At 38.1% G+C, this 27,281-nt stretch overlaps 1 protein-coding gene across 11 annotated transcripts in view; it reads right to left on the bottom strand.

The window, feature by feature from the left end:
• The window catches only part of PP2D1 (protein phosphatase 2C like domain containing 1), a 32,217-nt gene extending 22,142 nt beyond the window's left edge, over positions 1–10,075 (bottom strand). For 5 of the 11 annotated variants that reach the window (XR_011527557.1, XR_011527558.1, XM_070577506.1 and 2 more), the window contains exons 1-2: positions 9,815–10,032; positions 4,155–5,215 (exon numbers count right to left, since the gene is read on the bottom strand). Coding sequence is in view for 6 of the 11 variants with exons in the window: in XM_070577506.1 (XP_070433607.1) it covers positions 4,155–5,215; positions 9,815–9,837 (1,084 nt within the window). In the remaining 5 variants the exon portion in view is untranslated. Of the gene's footprint in view, positions 1–4,154; positions 5,216–9,814 lie in introns of all 11 variants that reach the window. The other 6 variants (XR_011527559.1, XM_070577510.1, XM_070577511.1 and 3 more) reach the window with 2 other exon arrangements.
• Positions 10,076–27,281: the final 17,206 nt, after the last annotated feature.

Raw genomic sequence — 27,281 nt, 5'->3', positions numbered from 1 at the left:
CAACAAGTTGATACATTAGACTTCATCAAAATTAAAATCCTTTTGTTTCAAAAGACATCAAGAAAGAGAAAAAACAACCCATGGAATTAAAGAAAATATAACATCTCCTTATCATATATCTGATAAGGGATTCGTATCCAGAATATAAAAAGAACCTTTACAACTCAACAATAGACAAGTAGCCCAATTAAAAACTGGACGAAAGATTTGAATAGACATTGCTCAAAGGAAAATATTCAAATGACTAAAAAGCATGCGAAGAGGTATTTGACGTCATTCATCATCAGAAAAATGCAAATCAAAATCACAGTGAGATACTGCTTTATACCCACTAAGATTGCTAGAATTAAAAAAGACAGTGTTGGGAAAATGTGGAAAAAATAGAACCATTATACATTATGCGCAAGACAGTGAAATGGTGCAGCTACTCTGGAAAAGAGTTTGGCAGTTCTTCAAGTGGTTAAACAGAGTTACCTTATGATCCAGCAATTCCACTCCTAGATATATACTCAAGAGAGGTGAAAACATAGGTCCACAGAAAAACTTGTGCAAAATGTTCACGCCAGCATTCCTCATAATAGCCAAAAAGTAAAAACAACTCAAATGTCTGTCAACTGGAAAATGGATAAACAATATGTGGTATATCCGTACAAGGGAATATTATTTAGCACTAAAAAGGGAAGTCCTAATGCATATTACAACATAGATGAATCTTCAAAACATTATACTAAGTGAAAGAAGCTGGTCACAAAAGAATGTGATGATTCTATTTATATGAAATGTCCAGCATAGGGAAGTGTATAGTTACAAGATGTAGATTAGCATTTACTTAAACCTGGAGAAAAAGGAGGATAGGAAGCTGATGGCTAAAAGGTTCTGGGTTTCTTTTTGAGATGACAAAATGTTCTGAAATGGACTGTGATGATGGTTACATCTATCAGTGAATATACTAAAAACCGCTGTACACTTTACGTCAGTGAGTTATGTGCTTTGTGAATTATATCTCAATAAAACTATTAAAAATAAAAGTACTGGGGAATATGTTTAACGGAATCAAATAAGAATCCCTTACATTTATAAGGAGCTAGTGTGGTTAATTAGAAATGGAAAATTTGTGGTTTATTTGATGCTAGAGAAAAAGTGTAATTACGTATTCTACAGAAATACATTTGTTAATGTTTTATCCTGTGAGGATTAATTGAAGTACGAGAGCACCAAAAGAAATTATAAAATGTAGGGGCTGGCCCCGTGGCCAAGTGGTTAAGTTCCCGCGCTCCGCGGCAGGCGGCCCAGTGTTTCGTCAGTTCGAATCCTGGGCGCGGACATGGTGCTGCTCATCAAACCACGCTGAGGCAGCGTCCCACATGCCACAACTAGAAGGACCCACAACGAAGAATATACAACTATGTACCGGGGGGGCTTTGGGGAGAAAAAGAAAAAGATAAAATCTTTAAAAAAAAAAAAAAGAAAAGAAGTTATAAAATGCAATATAAATGAGAAGTTCTAAGAATAAAAAGTCAAGAACGTCAGCTTGGAAGTATTTTTTTCCATATGCACAAATTCAACATTCAAGGACTTCATCATTGCACTCATGTTTCATTATAAAACGCGGGTTTTGTTTTTTGTTTTAAATTCCAGAGTTGTGATGACTCTGGTATTTTATAAATTTCAGACAAGAAAAATGAATTCTCTTGCTATCATTGGTCTAGTTTTACAAAATACAAAATATGCTCTTGATAAATCTGTGTGAAAATTTATTTTTTGTAACCCATTTAAATTGCTTTCTTTCAAGAGCAATTTCGTACCATAAATCATGACCTCCCTTTCACAAGTTGGATTTTTTTTCCCTACATATTTGTTTCTATTAAAATGAAGGATGCTTAAATGAAAACAGTTTGACACAATTATGTAAGCCTAGAAATTAGATCCAACAAATGTTTGATCTGGAGATTAGAACCAACCAAACAGCAGTGAGCTATGAAGTAGAGAATCAGGTAAATTAGACATTTAATGATAATGTCTACTTATTGAATATCTCGTAATTTCTCCTTTAAGTTTACAAGAATCGTGATACCTAATGATATTTTCTAATAAAGGTTCCAAGTCCAAGAATATGGGGCAGTTCCCAGATTGGTCTGAAATCTGAACACTGTCCGTCCATGAAGTAGGCCTGTTCTGAAGCACTCCGTAACCTCCCCATAGAGCCTGAACGACGTCAAAGACTCCGAGGAAATTGGCATTGCGCTTGGCTTCTTGGTATCGCTTCATCTGAAGTTCTCATCATTTGGGGCTCAAAATCAGAGCTAGATCAGAAACAGGCTGACTTCCTGGGCCCTTGACATTGGAACGGTCTTTGTGATTATCTGGCCCTGGTTTGGAGCCATCTCTGCTACAGTCCTACCCCCCGAGGCCCAGCCTCCTTGGGCTCTAGAAGCAATCTCCCTCCTAGGCAGCACGACCCAGTCAGCTGGGTTTCCAGCTCCAATTCCTATGATCGCTGAGACCTTGAACAAATTATCTCCCCCCTCTGAGCCTCCATTTTCTCATCTGGAAAACTGGCTTAACAACGCAGATAGAAGGAGGTGGAGGGATAGAAGAGATGATTTTTAAGCGTCCAAACTTGCAACAATCAGTAAATAAGTCCTAGAGTTCTAACGCACAGCATAGGGAACATAGAGAACAATACTGTATTATAATTGTCAAAATTGCTGAGAGACTAGACCTTAATTATTCCAACCACTATAAAGAAATGAGGGGCCGGCCCAGTGGTGTATCGGTTAAGCACGCATGTTACACTTCGGCGGCCTGGGTTTCACTGGTTAGGATCTCGGGTGGGGGCATGGCACCACTTGGTACGCCATGCTGTGGTAGGCATCCCACATATAGAGAAACATGGGCATGGATGTGAGCTCAGGGACAATCTTCCCCAGCGAAAAGAAGAGGATTGGCAGCACTTAGCTCAGGGCTAATCCTCCTCAAAAATAAAATGATAATTATGTAACCTGACAGAGCTGCTAATTATTGCTACAGTGGCAATCATATTACAAGATAGAAATGTATCAAATTAACATGTACACCTTAAGCTTATGCATTGTTATATGCCAAGTATACTTTAAAAATGATGCTTAGATATCATTAGATATCAGGGTTCTTCTAGGACTAAATGAGAAATTACTTTGTATTCAATAGTCAATAAGTGACCACTATCATTAATAATAATTCTATCCACGAAAGAGGTACTGGGACCCTAGTTAACCATCTTATGGAACTTAGCATGGAACTCATATTAACTTTGCTAAAACTGTTTTACCTCTGTGCTTTCCATATTGGCAAGGTCCTAAGCTAGAACTTTAGCACTGAAGGTCAAAAGAATTGCTTCCTGAAATAAAATGAAAAGAACACAGCCAAATTTGTGGAGAAGAGAATATATGCCCATAAAACTGAGGCATGAACTATTGTTTTCTCTAAGGTGAAACTGATGCTACTTGGCAAGTGAGCACAAGCATAATCTATTGCAAATGGATTAGTTATCAGAATAACTGACCAGTTTGAACACCTATACTAACAATGCTCAAAGAACTTTCCATTCTCCTGAAAAAGGGAAGTGTGGGAAATGTTTTTTGTTTCATTGAGATCTGAACAAATGTAATGTATTTGTTTGGCCTTTATCAACAGCTGTATTGCTATTCCATTTAGAAAATTTAATGGTTTGGGGGCCAGCCCAGTGGCATAGAGGTTAAGTTCATGTGCTCCGCTTTGGCGGCCATGGGTTCAGTGGTTCAGATCCTGGGCACAGACCTACGCATCGCTTATCACGCCATCCTGTAGCAGGTGTCCCGCATATAAAATAGAGGAAGATGGCACAGATGTTAGCTCAGGGCTAATCTTCCTCAAAAAAAAAGAAAAGAAATTTAATGTTTTGGTCACATTATTTCATATATGTGCTTCCTTGAAAAATAATTACAATTATTTTTGTACCTACAATCTGCATTTAAACTGTAATTATTGATCATTTCTTAAATTGGTCAATGAAATTCTAGGCATTAAGTCGTCGCTAAATAATAGGTCACTAAATAATTCTGGAAGCATGAGAGGCTTTGCTGCCAGGAATAAAACATGTTAAGGTATAACCTGGCACTACTCAATGTACATACCAGTGTTTGCAATATGTAGTACTCCAGAAATTATTTGTGGCATTATTGGGGAAGAGAACTTCTCTGCCAAACCACCGTAGTCATTGGTTCTTCTCCAGTTCTTGGCAAGGGGATTTTCAGTGTTGCCTTCCAATATACAAGTAACTGCAGAACAGCCACTCCATCGAACCCTGGATACTTCTTTCCTTCCGAGACGTAAAAGCCTATCCATTCTCCAAAATGCTTTTGCAAAGGCTCTGTGTATGTTCTCATGCTCACACGTCAACACTTTTGCTCTTTTCTTTATGGCAGAGAAAAAGTCTTCTATAGCTGTGTATTCTTCCCTAAACACTGTGTGAAAGGAATCGATTACTTTTTGCTCTTTAGGGGTCATTTGGTAGGAAGGATCAAGTCTGGAAAGTTGATGGAGAAGTAAAACTGGGAGTTCCACTGAAGACAAGTCTGCCGCTGAAGCACCATGATGCCCATCAAACAAACCAAAAAAACACACATTGGGTTTATTGCCAAAACGATTCACTACAGTGAATTTATCGTTCATGTTAGCTTTCCATGTAGAATTCCTGTCTTCACAAATGGCTACTCCTTTAATTAACAGATGGCAGACTTTTTGAGAATATGTGGAACTCATATGAATGTTATCAACAATCTTATAGTATTGTGGTATTTCTTTGTTCCAAAGTAGCTCAAAAGCATTATTAATGCTCTGTAGGACTCTTTCACTGAATAAGGAAAATGACAATACTTTAGTAATTACAAACTGTCTCTGAATAGCAATTACTGAAGGCCCTGGTTTCTTTCTACCCATCCAGTGAAAACCCAAAGTGGCCAGAGCTATGTGTTGCTTTTTATGGAAGAAAGTTCCAGATGGCTCAATTTCATGCTTGCATATGGAACAGGGAAATGTGATTGCTTCAAAACAGACCTGCTCATCCTGGTCTTCAGAATCTCCAGATAGTCTCGTCTTCTTTCTAAAAGACTTTCTTTTCCATGAAAGTGGAACGTCTATGTCTGAATGAATGGCTGTTTTTCTCATATTCCATTCCCTTGATTTCCAAAACACTCTGCAAATGGGATGAAAGATATTTACACGCCAGGCATGATACAATGAAAATCACTTCAAGCAGGCCCTGAACTTTGCAATTTGCTTTGGCTCCTCACAATTTTATATAGCCCAGAATTGAATATTCTGATGCATCTTTCTGTGATTCCTCAGAAAACACATAGTAAATACTCAATGAATTGGTGATTGATCTGTGCATGCCTGAATGAAATTAGGCAAAAATCTCCTTAAAGTCAGCTAGACATCTAAGAACAAATACTCAGAGAAATAAGCACAATATTTTATCTCAGGCAAGTGAAAGTATATACTTGAGACCTAGGAATTTTATTTCAAATATGAGCATAATTATTTTTGTAATCCATTTTATCCTGTTTAAAACACTTTGATACAAACCCTATCATTTTCCCTACAATAAACCCGGCATATATGGGGTTAAAACCAAAACACTCATTCCCTGCTTACTCCCTGGCTTCCTGGCTCCAGAATCCACTATCATCCGTGCAGACAGACACTGCCAATGACAAGCACCTGGATTCACTATCTCCTCCCTGCAGAGAGATATAGGCTTGTGGGAAAGCTGCTGACCAGCAAGGTCATGGGCTCCCTTCTCTCTGCAAGTAGTCTCAAGGCCAAAGACAGGCTGGTGGGAAAGCTCCGACCAGCAGGGCCATATGCTGCCCCTCTCCTATCTAAACCCGCCAATAAAAACCCTTCCTTTTAGCTTTTCAGGGAGTTTGGGATTTCAGCATTAGCTGCCCTCTCTCCTTGCTGAGCGCTGTGCAATAATAAAATTCCTACTTTTTTCCACTGCCCCCTGTGAGATTGGCTTACTGCGCAATGGGTGAGCAAACTCACTTCAGGTTCGATATCAACTTTTGTCCTAATTAAAGAGTTAACAAGAAAATGAATGGGAGATGCCAAAACCAAGCAGAATAATGAAAAGAATTGATAGTAAGGTCACAATTTTTTAGGACTACAATGGGAAAGAGGTGTGGGCTGAGGAAAGAAAGATGTGGAGCTGGATGATAAATATCTGGAGAGCAGGGAGCCTTTCTTATACTCCTTCCTATCACAAGGATCTAGACTAGTACTCAGCACATGGGTCCATTTTTATTCATTTTATGCACAATTCCTAGGGCATGAGGTTTTTGCAAGGGCCTTTGGAAATGTTAGAGACCTGAAAAAAAATGGTTTGCTTATAAAATATTTTAAAACTGGAAAAATCAAAGTTAATAGCTTTAAATGCTTATGAAATGTAACATTTTGAAAACCAGTTAACTTCAACTCAACTCATATATAAATTGTATTTAATATGGGTACATTTAATGTGTTAGATGTGATAAGCCGTGGGGCCTACAACTATAAGAATTCCTGGAGCCTACAGGCACTGAAAACATCCAGGCATAATAATAGATGTTCACGAATGTTGATGATTTTTGAAACAAGAAATGAGCCCATTTAGTAACAATGACAAAATGGTAATAATACCTTTTAGCATAAAAGTCATATGTAATCATTTCCTTTGCAGTTCCATACAGAAGGATACACAGTAGAAATGAAAGAATGTTCTCCTTGTCTCCCCATCCTACTCCCAACTGCCAAATCCCAGTAGTAATTAATAGCTTGTTACTTATTTTTCCATACATATAAATTATATTAATCAATATAATATAGCAATATTATTAGTTTAAAATAAAAATATATTATTAATATATATCAATATATTAATTTCATAAATATATTTGTATATGTAATCTTTTCTGAAATGTAAGTGGAGTCATATTTTGCATATATCTCAGAATCTGCCATTTTCACTCAATACTATGTCACCGCTTAGTATTGAAAGTCCAAGTATCAAAAGTTTGAATTCTGAGAGATGAAACAATATGCTGTGAACAATGTAGACTTTGGATTAAAAAAAACGCTGCCTTCACTTACTAACTGTATGACCTTAGTCAAGTATTTCTCTGAGCATTTGCTTTCTCATCTGTAAAGCAAATAGGGTTGTTCTTAGCATCAAATGAGATAAACGGTGAAGCAACTGGCAATCAGGGAAGCTCAAAAAATGCCTGCTCCTTCTACCCTAAGTGAAAAGGCCACTGAAAACTGTATCAAATGAAAACATGTTACATTAGGGCATGAAATTGTAACACTTACCGAGAAATGTGTTCCATATAAAACTAAATTAGGAAAACATCAGTAAACCAATGGCAGAGGGTTTTTTTTAACAGCAGAACCTGAATCTGAGTATTTCAGAATTATGTAACGTGCATTTATTAATATAATGTGGTGATTGTATATATTATCACTTGGTTACGGTTATCTTACTCAGTTAACAAATAATAATAAACTGGACAAATAAAATAGAACAAACTTTGAGAAATGTATGTAAATTAAAAATGAATGGGGGACCGGCCCAGTGGTGCAGCGATCAAGTGCACACATTTCCCTTCGGCTGCCCAGGGTTCACCGGTTCAGATCCCGGGGGCGGACATGGCACTGCTTGGCAAGTCATGCTGTGGTAAGCATCCCACATATAAAGTAGAGAAAGATGGTCACGGATGTTAGCTCAGGGCCAGTCTTCCTAGGCAAAAAGAGGAGGAGTGGCAGTGGATGTTAGCTCAGGGCTAATCTTCCTCAAAAAAAAAAAAAAAAAGAATGAATGAATGGTTAGAAAACAGTAACAAAAAATTAATGTATAAGTAAAATAATATAACAGCTTTAGAAAATAGGTAAATATCTTTAAGATTCTTGTCAGTAAAATTTTCATCCTATAAACTATGCAAAAATCTTATTTCTAGAAAGGAAAGACTGATAAATGATAAATGAAATGATGTATTATGTGACAGGCAAAAGGGCTTTAGCAATCTGCACATATGGTTTACACATGGCGATGTAATTAAAAATTAAAAAAGTAAAGCTCTGAGAAGTTTGAAGTGTTCTGTCATTCTCCTTATTTGTATTCAGTTCCTTGAAGCACACATTGTATTGGATATAGCTCCTTGTCCATACAGTAAAGTTTTATTTACAAATTTCCACCTCTTAAATGCTTCTAGAACTACTAGCACATTAGCAAGCTTTCCTGGTTTTGCCTCACCAACAAATTTTTGTCTCTCTTTTTTTAATGGAAAATTTAAAAATTACACAAAAATAGAGAGAAGAGTATAATGAGCCTCCATATAGCCATCATCAACTTCAACTATTATCAACATTTTTTTTAATTAATTTATTTTTTGCTGAGGAAGATTTGCCCTAAGCTAACATCTGTGCCAATCTTCCTTTATTTTTTGTACATGGGTCACCACCGCAGCATGGCTGTTTGGTGCGGGTCTGCACCCAGGATCCAAACCCACAAACCAGGCAGCCAAAGCAGAGCATGCTGAACTTAACCACTACACCACAGCCATTATCAACATTTTTCACTTTCATTTCATCTGTGTGCTTAGCCACTTTATTTTATTTATTTTTTGCTGGAGTATTTTAAGGCAAATCCCCAAATTATATCAATTACACTCATAAATGCTTCAGTCTCATCAACAGATTTGATCAGTATCTATTCACTTCTTCGGTACCTACAATAAGCCAGCTACTGTACATGGTGCTGAAGATGCAGAGACAGATAAAGTTTGTTTCCTGCCTTTGAAACTATGAGGGGAGGAGTTTGCAGTGCCACCTATATGCTCATACAAAGCGTTAAACGGGTCAGAAGGGAGCCCAGGACAGAGCCCCATCACACTATCCAGCTGGGGACCTGACCCTTCACCTAGCTAGGAATGGTATCCTGAGACCTTAGAAGCTGACCCAGAAAAACTCACAGTTGAGAGATATCAGCAAGAGGTCCAAGGAAAATCCAGGGGAATGACCAGTTAGCAGGCGGAAGGAGGAAGTGGACCCAGCAAAGGAAATGGATGGGCAAGCAGAGAAGTTGGGAAAGAAAAGGGGTACTGGCAAAGCTTTTAAGCTCTTCTGACCAAAATGTATATCAAATATTTTTAATTGTTATTATTTGGTAATATTCACATAAAAGATATAGTTTTTCTGAGGCTTGATGAACTGTTGGAACAATATAAAAGGCACCCTAATACTATGATTTGACCTAGAGTAGAACCCCTTATGTCAGAACTTTATTTTTCTGTATATAAGGGAAAGCCAAAATACAGCTCTCTCTCATATGGAACCATCCTTAGAATGTAATGCATCATTCATATGTCCATTCATTCATTCATTCATTCAACACATACTTGAGCATCTGCAATATGCCAGGTACTGTTTATTTGCTGGGCATAAGCAGTGAACAAAACAGGCATGGTCTGATATTCATATTGTGATATGAAAAATAGACCATAAATAAAGGAAAGATGTCAACATATAATATCTGATAGAGAGAAGTACTATCACAAAAATTATAGCAGAGTACAGAGAGGGACTGAGGTGCTCTCGGGTATACAGTGTTCAGAGGAATGCATCACTCCTCAGTGGACATAGTCCAACAGGAAGCCGTGATTTCATTTGGTTACCAAGAAAGTGGGGGGAAAGAATACTGCAATTACAATTGTTCATTGACTACATTTGTAATCCAATAAAAATGAAGAAAATTTACCTTAAAGCACTATTAATTTCCATGTTTCCTTGGGATTGTTACCTTCTTTTGCCTTCTCTTTACCACTTTTCCCCAGCCTCTGTTCCTGCAACTTGGGTAGAGATGGAGATGGCAGTAGTGGAGGTGGTGGTGATGGTGGCGATGGTGGTGATGGCAGTGGTGGGGGTCCCACTGAGCTGATGGAAGACCTCTTTGTGTGGAATGTTCACTGCATCACCTGGAACTTCAGTCAGAACTCACTTTATGATTCTGAAGCACTGTGAAGTAATAATGTCACAAATTGTATTAAGTAGCAAACTGGTCTTTGAAATTTCTGAAAGAAGGATCGCTCATTAAATATACTGTCTTATGCCTGTATAATAGGGTAAAAAAATAAATAAAGAGGAGTGACTATCAAGTAAGTTTTTTTTCTTGTAAGTTCTGGCACTTTCAAAATAGTGATTCCAGGAGGCCATCCTTAATGTACAGATGAGTTACCTTCCCACTCAGTGGTAATGTGTCTCAGGCCATCTTTCCAGGACACCCCCTCCAGCCAGCCCTGTGGAGCCTGCCCACTCCATCTTGCTGCTCCAAGTCACTGCTTGAAAGTTATAGACCTTGTTTGGACTGTCTTTTTGATTCTTGAGCCTGCCTTCACTTCTGGCCAATATCTTAGGTTCTTAATTCACAGCTGCATTCCACTCTCTCACCCCGGGCTGGATTAGAATTGAAGTCCTAAAGCAGCTTGTTTGCACGTTGAAGGACAAAACCAACTGCTTACTGGACATCTCAATGGGCATGTATCATAGTCAACTCAAAGTCAACATGTCCAAAATGGAACTCATCACCTTTCCTCCAGAATCTTCTTCTACCATTAACCTGGTTAGGCTGAAAACTATGTTTCCCAGAATCCCTTTCCCTGTGTGGTTCCAGGTTAGAGTTGGTCAAGAAAGGAATTTGGGAGCACTACATCTGAATGCCTTTATGGTTCAGAGAGATGACCTACAGGTGCAGAGGTACCTGGAAGCTTCCAGCTTGTCCTTGCTTCCTCTACTCTGCTCCCACTGTTTCCTCCAGACTGCAGGCCCCACTGACCAACAGCAGCCCCAGATCCTTCAGCAGGCTTCTGCCTATAGACCCACAAAGGCAAATGCTTCCTCTAGACTTCTCCATCGGCCCTTCCTTTGTGGTCCTACTTTGGTGGCTGGACATCCTTGCCTTCTCAGCCTGACTGGCTGGGGACTTCTCTGGTCCTCCAACTCCCCATCCCAGATGTTCAATTGCCCAGCTCCTCCTACAAACTGTGTAAGGTCTAATTTCAACAAAGAATTCTTCTTTTCATAACTCCTTGGGTTTGGCTTTCCTGATCGAACCCTGGGTGACACCGGCACCACCACCACCACCACCACCACCCTATCCTCTTTTCCAGGATATATGCAATCGATTCCCAAGACCTGTCAGATCTCTCTCTTTAATATCCCTGTACTCCTTCATTTGTTGCCTTCCCCACTGCTACCACACTGTTCTAGGGTACCAAAATATTATGCCTGGATTACTGCACTGGCCTCCTAGCTGCTCTACCCACTTCCAGCCTAGTTGTCTCTCAGTGTATTCCCCGTGGAGCAGCCAGAGGTGGTCCAGCTGCCTAAAGCTTGTCACTGGCTTGCCCTTGTTCTTGGGACAAACTTCTTAATGTGTCTGCCTCCCATGGCTTCCCATAACTGTCTGGCCTCACCTCTCATCAATGCCGACTATGTAGAGTCATTAAATAAATCTTTGCCAGTTTGGTAGGAAATGGCATTTGATTGGTTCAATCTGAATTTCTTACTATTCAATTGCTCTTTAATTCACACCAGGCATGCAGGTATTGCGTATTCTTTTCCAGCAGCTGCATCATCCCCATGCCACTGGAAGTAGGGGAAGGTTAATGAGACGACTCCTTCAAGTGAGTACTGAGTTTCCTGTAGGCCCTCGCTCCCTGCCGCGGGCTCAGGCGTCTTGCAGAGCAGCCATCGTCTCATATCTCACCTCCACATGCAGCCCTCAGGCCGGCTGGTGATTAGGGTACTAAGAAAATCCCCTTACAGAAGTTAATTGGTGACTTAATGTTAGCTTCTTTCCAGAGAGGCAAAAATAGAGAAAATATATTCCTGAAATGCTTCCCAAGGGAGAAGATGGGTGTATCTCTACATGGGTTCTCAGTAGCTCGTTTTCTTCCAAAGTGTATTTGTTGTCTGCTAATTTCATCTATTAATTGATTCATTATTTTATATGTGTTATTTTATTGACTTAAATAAAAACATATTGCACTTTTATTTATTAGATATCCAATTAATGCATTCTCCTTTTTAAAATATTTAAACAACACAGAAGTATGTAGACGGAAAGCAGACGTCTCCCTTTCCCCAAGGTAACCACTGACATAAATCGGGTATGTACTGTTCCAGACTGGATTCTATGTACGTTTATATATACACGAAAACATAGACACAGTCTATTTTTAAATGTAGGTTTAGTTTGCATACAGTTAATTGCACAAATTCTAAATGTACAGCTGGATAAATTTTTACATAGGAATTCACTTGTAGACTCCATTAAATCTTGTTTTCTGTATTTTTAAAAATAACTTGGCAACATAATCATAATATTATTCTGTAAATGATTTCTGTCACTTACTAGTATGGGGTGGGGATTTTTCAGTTCAGTAGCTATCAAACTACCCCATTCTTTTGAACCATTGTATTATAGTCCATAGTAAATGTAAAGATACATTGATTACCTAACCATCTACCTATAATGGAATTTTTTTTTTTTGCTATAATCCTCAACATTTCAATGAACATGAACATGTACAGGCCTCTTCATGCAGATGCTGGTGCTTGCTGGATGCCCAAACCACAGAAAGTGTAAATGACTGAGTGGAAGGAGCAAGGGCTTGGGGACGGGCAGACTGGACTCAAATCTCAGCTTGCTGCTGACTTGCTGGCACTTTTAGATTATCTAACCAGTTTGGGCCATGGTTTTGTCAGCTGTGAAATCAAGAAAATAATAGTAACCTTGCTGGGTTGGTGTGAAATGAGAAACATCTGTCAAACACTGAGCGCAGTGTACAGGATAGATGCTCCCTACATAATTGTTATTAATATTAACTTAGTAATGTTATTTAGTATTCCCCACTTTCCACAACCATTTTTGCAATATATTTCTACTAAATTCTCTTCCCCAATCTGCTTTCATCTGTCTGTCTCTTTCTGTTCACTTTTGGCCCTCCTTATGTCTACGTCTATCCTCACCATCCTAGCTCTGTATCACCCTTAGCCATACACACACACATATATAAATATGTATGCACACACACACATATGCTTACATACACACATGTTGAAAAAGCAACTTGAAAGAGAGAGTAGGAGAAAACATGATGTAGGCTATTTCAGAGTCTGAAGCCTTTCATATTCTTGAGAATATCACATGTCCGCTAAAGTGACAACTTGAACTAGATGCGCCCAAATATAAAGAAAGAAAAAGGTAACTTAGTAACGTGGAAGATTACAAAATTAAAGTACAACAACTAATTTGAGAATACAGAAGAAAAAAGAACCCATTAGATACTACAACAAGAAAATAATTTAACTGGGAATAAACAAAAAAATGTATAAGGAAAAACATTCATATGAAAAAACTATAAAACTCCACCAAGAACATAAAAGAAAATATGAATAAAAGGCAAAGACACATTTTGGTGTTGGATTGAAAAACTCGATATTGCATGGATGTCACCCTAAAAGAGAAGAAGGCAAACCATCCACAGGGGGAAGATATTTACAACACATATAATTGGCAAAGTATTTAAATCCAGAATGTGTAAAAATATAAATAACTCAAACAAATCAATAATGGAAAAGCCAACATTCCCTTCTCCCCAAAAGGCAGAAGACTTCAGAGAAATTTCACAAGAGGAAATGTGATTAATTAATAAACATGAAAATTACTCCACCTCAGTAATAACCAAGAAGATGCAGATTTAAATCACAATGAGTTAATATTTCATATCCACCATATTGGCACAATGCACTACAGTCTGACCATCCCAAATATTGGTGAGGCTGTGGAGCCATGAGAAGAACTATTATACACTACACTACTGGTGGAAGGAAAAATCGGTACCATCACTTCAGAAAACAACATTGCCCTGTCGTGTAAGTTGAAGATGCACCTATTCCAAGGGTCTGAAAACTATGGCCTGTGGGCCAGTATGTCCTGCCACTTGTTTTTGTATAGCCTGCAAGCTAAGTATTGTTTTTACATTTTTAATTGGTTGAGATAAACCAGAAGTATAGTATTTCGTGACGTGAAAATTATTCAAAATTTACATATCAGTGTTCATAACTAAAGTTGTATTGGAACACAACCATGCTCATTCATGTGTGTGTTGTCTGTGTCTGCTTTTGTAATACAAGAGCAGAATTGAATAGCTGCAACAGAGATTACAGGGCCCACAGAGCTTAAAACATTTACTATCTGACTCATTACAGAAAGAATTTGCTAACCTCTGTCCTACACTTTGCCTTAGCAAGTCCCTTTAGAGTTATTTATTCTATAGAAACTATTGTGTGTAGGCACCAGGAGATGTGCGTCAGAGCAGTTATATTAGTATGGCTGATAATCGCGAAAAACTGGGAACATCCCAAGTAGCTATCAACAAGAGTATATTAGTTATCTATTGCTGCATAGTAAACTACCACAAACTCAGTAACTTAAAACAACATATGTTTATTATCTCACAATTTCTGTGGGTCAGGAGTGCGGGCACAGCTTAGGTGGGTCCTCTGCAAGGCTGCAATAAGATATTATTGGTCAGGGCTGGGTTGACATCTGGAGGCTCATCTGGAGGAGGATACACTTACAAGTTCATTCAGGTTGGTGGCAGAGTTCATTTCTTTGCCTTTCTAGGACTGAGGACCCTGGCTTCTTGCTGGCTGTTTACTGGAGGACACCCTCAGGTCCTAGAGGCTGGCCTCATCTCCTTGTCATGTGGGCCTCCCAACACTGCTTTATTTCTTTAAAGCTGGCCAGAGAAAAGAGTATGCAAACAAGACTGGGTTTTATGGAATATAATCATGGAAATGGCATCACATCATCTTTGACATATTCTAATGGTGAGAAGCAAGTCACAGGTCCCACCCACACTCAAGGGGAGGCAAATTCACAAAGGTGTGACTACCAGAAGGTGGTGATCTTTGGAGGTCAATTTTGGGTGGTTACCATAAGGAGAATGGACAAATAAATCGTGGCGTATTCATACAATGGAATATCACACCTCAATGGAAAGAACCACTCCAACTACCCACAACGTGGAAGAATGTCAGGAAGTATATATTGACGGAAAGAACTGCCAATTGCAAATGGTTTATAGAGGAAGATTCCATTCATGGAAAGTGCATAAACTTGCAAACTAAACAATGCATTTTTTAGCATTCAAACATATATGATAAAATGATAAAGACAAGCAAAGTAATGATAAACCAAAATCTAAAATAGCACTTATCTCGGAAAGGCCAGGAAAAGAAATGGAATTGAGGTCTTCAAGGCTGACTGGAGGATGGAGACATTCTCTTCATAGTGTTGCTATCATATCTTACATGTACACTTAAAATGCTACTTTGTGCCTATTCATTATTTTAAAAATGAATGCAGCATTGTTTATAGTGCTCAAAAATAAGTGATTTGTTTACTAAATGAGTTGCAAATACAAAGGCATACAGGCATAAAACTTATACAAACCATCTGATTTATTTAGAAAGAAGTCCACTGAATATTGTTTGATGAAAAAAGCAGACGACAGAGCAGTATAAATAGGATGAGGACTTTTACGTAAAATTCTATAGATGCATAAAGAAATAGCTAGAACGATGTTTACCAAACTACTAATATGAGTTTTATCCTTGTAAGAGATTTTTACTGTCTTCTTTTTGCTTTTGTATATAAATTTTTAAATAAGAATGCATTATTTCCCCCAAATTAATGCATTGTCAAATAAATGAATCTATGCCCTTTTTATATAGTCACATGAAAACTTTCACACATTTTTATTAAAAAATAAATCAATTTAAAAGAAAAATTCATGAAAATTGTACCTGCCTCTTATTAACGTGGAAAAAGTAAGCAAGTAAGTGGGCTCTGAGGTGAAAGTTTTCTTTTCCTCCTTCCTCAATCCGTCACCCAAAGATAGACTCAGTGGATGACGTGAATCCTTCCAATATAGGTCAGAAAATGAGTTGATTATATTTTACCTATTCTCATTTTATAGATACTGTTGTATAATTTGCTTTTTCACTTAACAATAATATTGTTAACACTGTTCCATATTACTTCACATAGATCTGCCTTATTATTTTTCAATAACTACATAATATCCCATTGTATGAGTGTACAAAAAGTTACTCAATGTTTTCTCTGTTGATGGACATTTAGCCCATTAATAGTGTTTGATTTTTACAAACAATGCTGCAGCAATAAAATCCTCGTGTGTGTATCCGTAAGGTAACTTTCTCGTAGGAGAATTCCTCTGTCAGTGACTAAGTGCACTTTGAATTTTTCAAATTTATTCAACAATATTTTATTGAAGACGTATGAACATGCCAGGCACTGTTTTTAGCACTAGAGATTCCATGTGAAGAAAATAAATACCTTCCTGCAAGGAGCACAAGTTCCAAGGATGGCCAAATAGTCATCTATATTTTTTATACCAATTTACTCCATTTTTGAGTTTTATATTTCCTTTATCCTGATTAATAATGGGCATAAAAGAAAAATGGGAGTTTGCTGCTATTTCTTTTGCATTTTAAACTAAAAGAGAAGTTGATATTTTTGCAAATATTTGTAGGGCATTAGGTTTTCTTTTTCTCTGAAACTGATGATTCAGATAGCTTTTCTTTTTTTTTTTCCAATTGCGTTGCTGGTGCTTTTCCTCATTGATTAGGAACCCGTCTTCCACAGTAAGTTAAACTTTTAATGTATGTTTTAGTTTTCTGAGTTTTTTCATTATAAGCACACATAATTTTTCTGAAAACAATAAGGCTGCTTTAAAATATATAAGTAGCCAACACAATATTGAAGGAGAAGAACAAAGTTGGAGGACTGACACTACCTAACATCAAGACTGACCGCAGAGCTACAGGGATTAAGACAGTGTGGTACTGGTGAGAGAACGGACAAATAGATCAGTGGAGCAGAAGAGGGAGCCTAGAAACCACCCTATACAGATATAGTCAACTGACCTTTGACAAGGAGCAAAGGCGATTCAATGGAGAAAGGATGATCTTCTCAACAAATGAAGCTAGAACAACTGAACGTCTTCATGCAAAAAGAAAAGAAAAGAAAAGAAAAGAAAAAACAATCTAGACATAGATCTTACACTTTTCACAAAAATGAACTCAAAATGGTTCAAGTACCTAAATGTAAATGCAAAACTATAAAACTCCTAAAAGCCAATATAGGAGAAAATCTGGTGACCTTGGGTTTGGCAATGACTTTTGATCTATAAAAGCATGATCCATGGAAGAAAGATTGATAGGTTGAACTTCATTAAAATTAAACATTTCTGCTCTGCAAAAGATACTAACAGAATGAAAAGACAAGCCAAATTTTGGAGAAAATATTTGCAAAACATATATCTGACAAACGACTGGTATTCAAAATATACAAAGAACTCTTAAAACTCAACAATAAAAAAACCCCAAACAACCCAATTTAAAAATGGGCCTAAGACCTGAACAGACACTCACCAAAGAAAACACACAGATGAAAAATAAGTATATGAAACAATGCTCAATATCATACATCATTAGAGAATTGCAAATTAAGACAATGAGATACCACTACGAAACTATTAGAACAGCTAAAGTGCAAAACGCTGACAACAGCAAATGCTGGAGAAGATGAAGAGCAGCAGGAACTCTCATTCCTTACTGGTGAGAATTTAAATGGTTCGGCCACTTTTAAAGACAGTTCGGCAGTTTCTTACCAAGTTGAAAGCATGTTTGCTATATGATCCAGCAGTTATGCCCCTTGTTATTTACCCAAATGAGTCAAAAACTGACACCCACAGAAAAAACTGCACATGAAAGTTTACAGCAGCTTTATTCATAATTGCCAAAACTTGGAAGCACAAAGACATCCTTGAGTAAGTGAATGGATAAGTAAACTCGGTACATCTAGACAACAGACTATTGTTCAGTGATAAAAAGAAATGAGCTATCAAGCCAGGAAAAGATATGAATGAATCTTAAATGCATATTACTAGGTGAAAGATGCCAGTCTAAAAGGCTGCATATTGTATGATTCCAGCTCCATGACACTCTGGAAAAGTCCAAACCATGGAGACAATAAAGTGTCAGTGTTTGCAAGAGGTTGGGAGCAGCGAGGGGTGAATGGGTGGAGCACAGGGGATTTTTAGAGCAGTAAAATATTCTGTATGATATTGTAATGGTGGATACATGTCATTATACATACGTCAAAACTTACAGAATCTATAACACAAAGACTAAACTTGAATGTAAACTCTGGATTTAGTTAATAATAATGTATCCGTATTGGTTCATCAGTTGTAACAAATGTGCCAGACTAATGCAAGATGGTAATAACATGGAGGGAAGGGAGTGAGGGGGCATATGGGAAATCTCTGTACTCTTTGCTCAATTTTTCTGTAATCCTAAAACTGCTAAAAAAAATTAAGTTTATTAATTAAGAAATACATATATGTAAATAGAAGCATTCTAGGAAGATACCTTTTGGGAAGTGAAATGAATAATTTTGTTTTCCTAATTCATGTCTAAAGCAGATGCAAAGAAACAGTAAAGATTGTAGGAAATTAGGAGATTGACCATCTTGGGAAGGCTGACAATGCAAGAGAAGAATTTCTTTACTGTAAGACGGCTGTGTCAACTGTTCAGTTCATATATGGAGCACCTACAGGAGTAGTCATCAGACATAAAGGCCAATGGCAGTTCTCCATGCTTGAGGAGCTCAGGGTCATGGGGAAGAGAACACATAGACGCATTACTGGATAATAACAATGCCAGTGCTTACCACGTGCAGGGACTACTTCTAAGCATACCATCCACATTATCTCACATCATACAACCTGCAAACAGGTACTATTAACCCATTTTACAGACAAGGCCACCGAAGCTCTGGAAGGTGAGTTAACTTGCCTGTAGTAAGTGGCAGGGTTGAGAATCAAGCTCCAGTATGTTGACCAGCAAAAAGGATGACTTTTCTATCATGCCGGGGACAGAGGTAAAATCAATTCACTTGGGGAGAACAACTAGTGATTCATTTTGCTCAAGGAAGTTGAACTCTCACTATTTGAAACTTTTGAAGTTCAAATACATTCACGAGTCTTTTCTCTCATTTTCACTCTTCTTTTCTTGCCTTTCTCCCACTGGAATAAATTCTTTGCCTTGTCATTCTCCCAACTGAAGATCAATCAACTACACGTGGCTCAATGGAGAGGTGGCCAGACTAGAAAATATTGCAAGTCAGTCTCTCTAGCAGGCTGCCTTTGTTTAGCTGAAAACTGCGTGTCAAATTCAAGTTTCCTAGATGTTCCACGATTATGGTTGTAAAAGTCAGGGCAGCAGGCACCAGCTCAATGGAAGACAGTTATATTTAATAGTCCCGTAGGAGCTGTCTCTTTGGATATCACAAAGATTCTAGTACAGCCTGTTACTGTTTGAGGGCTTCTGGGCCCGAGGCAGAGAAAATGGAGTGGGTGGTTTGCTGACAGTTTTTATAAATACCCCAGTATTTATTTAATGGCAGAAACACACAGAGAGCACACACAGAGCATTAGAGGAAAGAACACAGCTTAGCTCCATTCATCCTCTGGGCCCAGGACCAAGCACTTTCAGTCTGTTCTGGGGATCTGCCTCTGGAGCCAGCTGCAGCCCTGTGTCTGGGGAAGTCACCTGCCTGGCTGCTAGCGGAGGAAGGAAGGAAGGAAAAGGGAACAATGAAGCCCTTGTTAAAAGCCAAGTTTTTTTTCTTTTGGTTTTGTTTTTTAAGTTTATTTTCGAATCATGTCACTCCTCTGCTTAAAACCTTTCAGTAGCTAGCCACTGCTTTTAGGATAAAGGTCAAAAGCCCTGATACGGCAGACAAGGCTCTGTAGAGCCTGCCTCTTCAGCCTCATCTCTCTCCCTTTTCCCTTTCTTTAAAGTTCCTCAGATATGTCTACACGCTGCCAGCCTCAGGCCTGTACATGCTATTCCCTCCACCTTGAATGCTTTTCCTTCCACTGTCACTCAGTTAATTCTAACTCATTAGTTTCTCAACTAAAACATCACTTCCACAAGCTAGACTTTAGCATCAGCAGAAGGTGTTTCTCAATGCCTCATCGAATCCTTCATCCTCATCAAATGTCTTCACAACTCTTTTTCTTTTCCTTTATTTGAGTTTCTAATGATGTTTTTGTGTGATTATTTAATTAACGTCTGTCTCTCCAGTCCCGTCTTGCTCGCCATTTTAACCCCAGAGCCACTGCATAGACTTATAGTAGATATGCCTGCCATGTAGCAAAAGTTCTATAAATATTTGTTAAATAAATAAATGAAAAATTAAATAAGTATTTGAGCACTTAAATATTTTTGGTTTTTTTTGCTGAGAAAGATTCACCCTGAGCTGGCATCTGTTGCCAATCTTCCTCTGTCTTGTATGTGAGCTGCCACCACAGCATGGCTGCCGATGAGTGGTGTAGGTCCACCCAGGAACTGAGCCTGGGCCTCCAAAGCAGAGCACACCGAACTTAACCACTAGGCCAACAGGGCCGGCCTTTAAATATTTTGTTTTTAATGAAGGGAGTAAGAAAGATCCTGATTCTTTTCCTCTTCCGCAGTTCTTTGCCGTGCCTTAGTCTGAAGATACATGCCTCAGAAGCTGGCCAATAGTAGAGCCAAGAAAAAAGAGAGTAGAGGATCAGAAATTCGACTCTGCTGGGAACTTGGCGACTAAGCAGTCTTACCCGCTACAACTGTGCTGTTCAACATGGTAGCCACGAGCCACATGTGCTATTTAAATTTAACCAGCTAAAATTAAATAAAATTAAAATTTCAGTTCATCAATGTCACCCACCACATTTTACATGCTCAACGACCACACGTGGTCAGTAGCTACCGTATTGGACAGTGTTGATGTAGAACATTTCTATTATGACAAAAAGTTATATTGAATAGTGCCGCTCTAGAATGAAAACTATCCTCTTTTGCACAGAAAACAGGATTCTCAGCAGGGTGAAAGAAGAAAGCCCACCTTCCCTTCTGCTTTCAAAGCAGGAGGTAGGGGAGAGGCCCTGCACCCATTACTATATTATTGCCTCTATGACCTGTATTCTAGGTGCTGCAGCTGAAGGTCCTTCATCTGTACGTGGGGCCTCTAAGTGCTCCCCAATAGGATTGTTATGAAGATTAAACTCGTTATAACACATGTTCAGGCCCTTAGTCAGTTCTCAATAAATGGTAGCCCCTATCGTTACTGGCTGAAAGTTAAAGTGGCTAAGAGCAGAAGAGATTCTGGTGCAAGTTACCGAACTTCTCTGGGCCTTGAGTTCCTCATCTCTAAGGTGGAGATGGTAGCCTCAACACCCTGCTAAAGATTAGATAGGATATTTTGCAGGGTTAGCACAGTGCCTAGCATGTAGTTAAGTACCTAACCCTAACTGTTAGCTATTCTTCTTTTATTATTGTTGAACGCTATGACAGATTTGAGCTTCTCATGAATCATCTCAGAAATTGGATTCCAGCTGTTAAAACATTCCAGGTGTGTGTCTGAAGACGAGTGGATGTGGCTAGTTGTGCTAACTTCCTGAAGCTTTCATTGGGTTTTGCTGAGGGCTGGCAGCACAACCTGTAAGTCAAACGGTGAGTAAGAGTCAGTTAAATTTCCTCTGGTCACACTCATATTTCTGGGTTGCCCGTGACTTCTCACTAGGCCAAGAAGTGCCTGACATATGCTGTATGTCAGAATTCTGCAGAAAACAATTGGTCCCCTTCAACAAGTGAACTTTCATCTAATTTTCTATTTGGCCTCAACTAGGTTCCTCTAATATCTCCTGTCAATTCTGCTGGCTCTGTTTTCTTCCAAACTTTAGATTTGTTTCCGTAAGGCAACCAAATTCCAAACAGGATATGTATGTTTGTATTTGGAGGGTCGAGTGTGAGAAAGGAGGGAGGCAAGTGATGTTTAATCTGATGTCAAGTTAAAACCAAGAGAGGGAAAGTTGGGGTGGCAGAAGGAAACCCCTCATATTTATCCAGCACCCACCATTTGCCAGACAATGTTCTAAGCACTTTATTTTTTCTTACAGACTTTCTTTTTCCTTCTTTTTTATTTAATTTTTAATTCAAAGTAATACATGTACATGATCAAAATGTAATTATATTTAAAATGTACAAATTTTGAATGTATTTTCATCCCCAAAATGTGAATGACATAAATGTAGAAAGATTAAAAAATTAAAATTATTTTTCACGTTTTTAAAAATGTTACCTTTCCTCTAAAATATTTAAAATGACCTATCAAAAATAAAAGGAAAAATGAAATTATAGTTAATCATTATCAAATTTTTAGTCAAAGACAGTAAAATACACTGAATGTTTGATTAGCATTTTAGAAAATTTAGTTGTCTTTTAAAATAATTTTATGAAACTGTTCACAATCTTTGCATTCAATCTTCATCCACTGACCAATGAAAAAATCTACCTCACGCTTCCCATATGTAATATTTAGATCTATATACATATAAGTTTGAGGGTAAAATGAATTGTTAAATATTACAGAACGTTCCTCAGACACTGTGCACTGTTAGTGAATACTGTGCTAATTTATGAGGGTCCTCAGAACCATGAATTGGAACACAAAGAAGCCAGAAAGCGGCTGCTCAGCTCTGGGAAACAGCACTTTGTTATGCAAGAATCTTTCGCATTCATGCTAAGAAGGAGGATTTGACAAGTTAATTAATTTGTCTTTTCTCCTACCTAAGCATTCCTGCCACTCAAATCCTTCCTGCGCTCCAAAACTGTGCCTCTCTCACATGCAAAGCTTCTCCGGATCCCAACACGAGTGCCTTCTGTTCTCAGGATCTAGGACAAGAGATGCAAGGACGTGTCTCTCCCTGGGGTTTGATACTATTAGGTAGAAGGGTGAATGTCTGGGTTTACAGGGTCACCCCGTCTGGAGCTCATAGCAAGTGACAAGTGACAGAGATGCTCTCCCCCACCCTGCCCGGCCCCCATTCTGCCTCTGAGTATTTATGACATGAGGAACTCTCTAAATTACGGGTCCAGAGTAGGGGTTCCTCTAGCCTGAGGCCAAAGATGCTGCTGTTTTACAAACTAATTAAAGAACATGCAACCATTAATGGGGCACAAGACTATTCTTTAAAAGCACAACTGTGAACTTTCAGTAAAGAGTGAACTATAAGACCGTGCTTTAAGGCACTCCTGCTCGAAACATTTAACAACGATAGTTTAAAAACGAAATATAAGAAGCAAGTCTTAATAAGATGGTGACTGCTACCTCACACGATACTCAGTAACTGACCGAGGTGCAACAGGGACCTAACTGTGAAAGATAAGAAAAATAAAACTCAGAGAATATGTAGGAGAATATCTTCACAAATGTGGGTTAGGCAAAGAGTTTTTAAATGGGACACAAAAGTACTAAATGTAAAAGAAAATATTGATAAATCAGACCAAAAAGAGTAAGCTTCTGTTCATCAAAGGACACTATTAACAGCCGCAGACTAAGAGAAGACATTTCCAACACATATCCACCGAAGGATTAAAATCCAAAACATTTGTTAAAAATCTACCACAAATCAGTAAGAAAAATAAGGCTAAGTTTAAAATGGGCAAAAGACTTAAACAGGCATTTATTTCACAAAAGAAGATATCCAAAATGCCAATAAGCAAATGAAAATGTGGTCAATGTTATTGAGCATGTTGTAAATGCTAATTAAAACCACAAAGAGATACCACTATACAACCACCAAAATGGTGAAAATTAAGGAGATTGATGATACCTAAGTTTGATGAGGATGCACAGCAATGTCATTTTCACACAATTTATAGTAGTATAAATTGGTACAGTTACTTTGGAAAACTGGCAGTGTCTATAAAAGCTCAATGTACACTTTCTCTATGATCCAGCAACCATACTTCTAGATATATATGCTGGAGAAATGGCTGTATATGACCACAAAAAGGCATTATAGAAGATTCATAGCAACTTGATTCATAGTAGTAAAAAACTGGAAATGTTCATCAATAAGAGAATGGGTAAATAAACTATGGTATTGTCATATAATAGAATACTACACAACAATAAAAAGAAGTGACGTATGGCTACATGGAACAACACGTGGATGTCATAAACATAATGGTATTGAAAAAGGAGTCCAGCAACAAGAGTCCATGCTGTATGATTATATTTATATGCAGTTGAAGGACAAGCAAGACTAATCTATGATGATAAAGCCAGAATAACTATTACCTTAGCATAATGACTAGAAAGGGCAAGAGGAAGCCTTCTTGGGTGTTGGGAATGTTCTAGATATTGATCTGGATAGTGAGTGGCCAAGTATATGTGTATACAAAAATTCTTGAGCTAGACAATTAAAATGAGTGTACTTAACTAAATGCATGTTACATCTTTAAAAATAAAGTCTACTAAAAAAATGGAATAAATATCCCAGAACAGAGAGACAAAGGAGTAAAAGCAGCTGGAGATACAGATATGCTGGACCCTGACTCTTTTCTTTCTTTCCTTTTTTCTTTTGATGTGGAAGATACACAAATGTTATTTTTAAAAATTGACGTAAAATACCATTTCAATGTAGAAGATGTTGTTTTTCTTTATAGGTTTTTAGAACATATTAAACTCATCCAGACTAGATATAACACATTTGTTGCAAATGTTTCACCTCCTATAGATTTAAGGCCTTCCCTAAGTAGAAGACTGGATAAGTAGTGGTTTAGATCCTCTCTGAAAGAACTACTAAAGGATATGTTCAGCAAGGAAAAAAGCAAATCTATATTGAAGGAGTATAGTGCAAGAAACAGTGAACATGGGAATTGTTAAAATATGTCGGCATAAATATGTTAAATATATTAATTAACTATTTACTGCATGTTATGGACTGAATTGTGTCCCATTGCCCCAAATTCATATGTTGAAGTCCTAAACCCTAGTACCTCAGATGTGATTATACTTGGAGAAAGCGTCTTTAAAGAGGTAATTAAATGAGGTTATTAGAGCGGGCCTTAATCCAATGGGACTGGTGTCCTTATGAGAAGAGGAGATGAGGACACAGACACACACAGAGGGAAGACCTATGAAGATGTTGGCGGAAAATGGCCATCTACAAGCCAAGGAGAGACGGCTTAGAAAAAATCTCTCCTGCCAACACTTTGATCTTGGACTTGTAGCCTTCAGAACTGTGAAGAAATAAATTTCTGCTGTTTAAGCCCCCCAGTTTGTGGGCTTTTTTGTTATGGCAGCTGTAGCAAACTAATGTATCACAGTAAAATAAGAATTTGCTTCGTGTCATAAAAAATGTAAACCAAAAATCCTAGACAAGAAGAATAAGAAAGATGGGAATGTTTGACTGGGAGTTGTAACACGCCAATATCCTGCTTGGTTTTCGACTATGTAAGAGAAAGAGATGTTCTTTCCCAGAAGACCACTATACCTTGGCCGAGTTGAGTAGCTGCGATAGAGACTACTGTGACCCGCAAAGCCTAAAATATCTACGACCTAGCTCTTTACAGTAAAAGTTCACCCTCCTTTCTCTACAGGGTTTATTTTATAAATGTTAAAAAACATGAATGAGAAGGATACAAACTTCCTTAGAGTGTTTACTTCTGTGGCGGGCAGGCACTTGGGAAATGAGATACAGAGAAATATGAAGGAGGATTTCTTAAATTAATAATATATCTATCTGGCAAATGAAAATACTAAGAAAATCTAGTTGGTGAATATACAGATATACCACTCATTGTACTTTTCTATATGTTTGAAATATTTTATAACAACATACAAATTTTTGTGCTTTGGGAGGATATCATGTTACTATGCTGAACACTTTCTATTTTTCTTCTTTGGCTTTTTTACCCAAAGTGGTCGCTGATGTATAGGACCTATTTCATAAGTTGAAACACACTGTTCTGAACTTTGATTTTAGGCCTGAAGGGTCAGCCGCAGTGTGCTCAGCCAACCAGGATTTAAGATTAAGGAACTGAGGAAGATGGTTTCCCTTACAAGGGGACCCTAAACTAGAAAACCTATCCTGATAAAATTTGTTTTCTTAATCTGTGAAATTATGTGTATGAACATTTTCACCGAGTTAGGAATTAGAAACCCTCTTAGGTCTATTTTAAACAATTATCTGGCACTAGCAAGAATAAAATCCATCATATTCAGATTGCTACAGAAAATCTAGGTCACAGCAAAGTTTGATTCTTTGGAAATTTGATTTTCTTACATAATTTTCAAGTTGCTCAAAGAGATAAATACTCTCATATTGCTTTAGAAAAGCAGTCAGCCATTTAGCCTGAGTTCAGAAGAAAGAAGACATCATTTCTTTTACTTTCTTTGTACCTTCATTGTAAATAGTAGGTAGGCTGGTAAAACAACCATGTTAGTGTTTAAAACAGAAACAACCCTCTTTCTTTACAAGGGCAATGCTCTGCCAAACACATTTAGGCCCATCCATATTAAACACGGAAAATTGTTATTAAGAACAACTGAAAACAAAAATGAATAAAATATCACTAATGGGATTTGGAGCATGATTAAGACTCACTTTGGAAATGACCATTTAATTGGATAAATGCTTGAAAACGAGAGAAGATTTTATGTCTCCCCGTCCAAGGATTCATTTTATAATGGCTTTTCAGTAATTTTTCTTTAGAAGTATAGATTTTATTTTAGAGATTATTAAAATGTGTCCGCTATTCACAGCCACTTTCTCCAGTGGGAAGTTGGCCCACGGAGCTCCACACCAAGACATCTACCTCACATGTCTTTATTTTACACTCATGTCAAGTCACTGTCCCTAAAAACAGATGGCTGCGCTGGGAAGGATGTCAGCTGTTGGCCACACACCGGGCCAAACCTGCTATGATACTACCTGATCCAGACTCAGCCAGTCTGGGCCCTCACTGGGGACAATGTCAACGCACCTGTGCGGTTCAGGTGCGTTACAGAAGCTGAATAGGCTTGTAAGGAAGGACTATGGCTGAAAGGTGCTAGATGTTGGAGTAACAACAGATGATCACAAAACTTGGCTTTCTTAGGTGGGAAGGGATCTCTGAGCAGGGGAAACTACATGAATAGGGGCCAGCCATGCTGTTTCAGGGAGGGTGTCAGGCAATAAGCAAATCCAAAGCTCCTGAGGCAGGAAAGAGCTTCCTGAGTTTGGCTGGAGTGT

Source organism: Equus przewalskii, chromosome 15 (assembly GCF_037783145.1).
Source record: "Equus przewalskii isolate Varuska chromosome 15, EquPr2, whole genome shotgun sequence".
Classification (NCBI taxonomy): Eukaryota; Metazoa; Chordata; class Mammalia; order Perissodactyla; family Equidae; genus Equus; species Equus przewalskii.
This window is presented reverse-complemented; position numbering and strand designations above follow the sequence as displayed.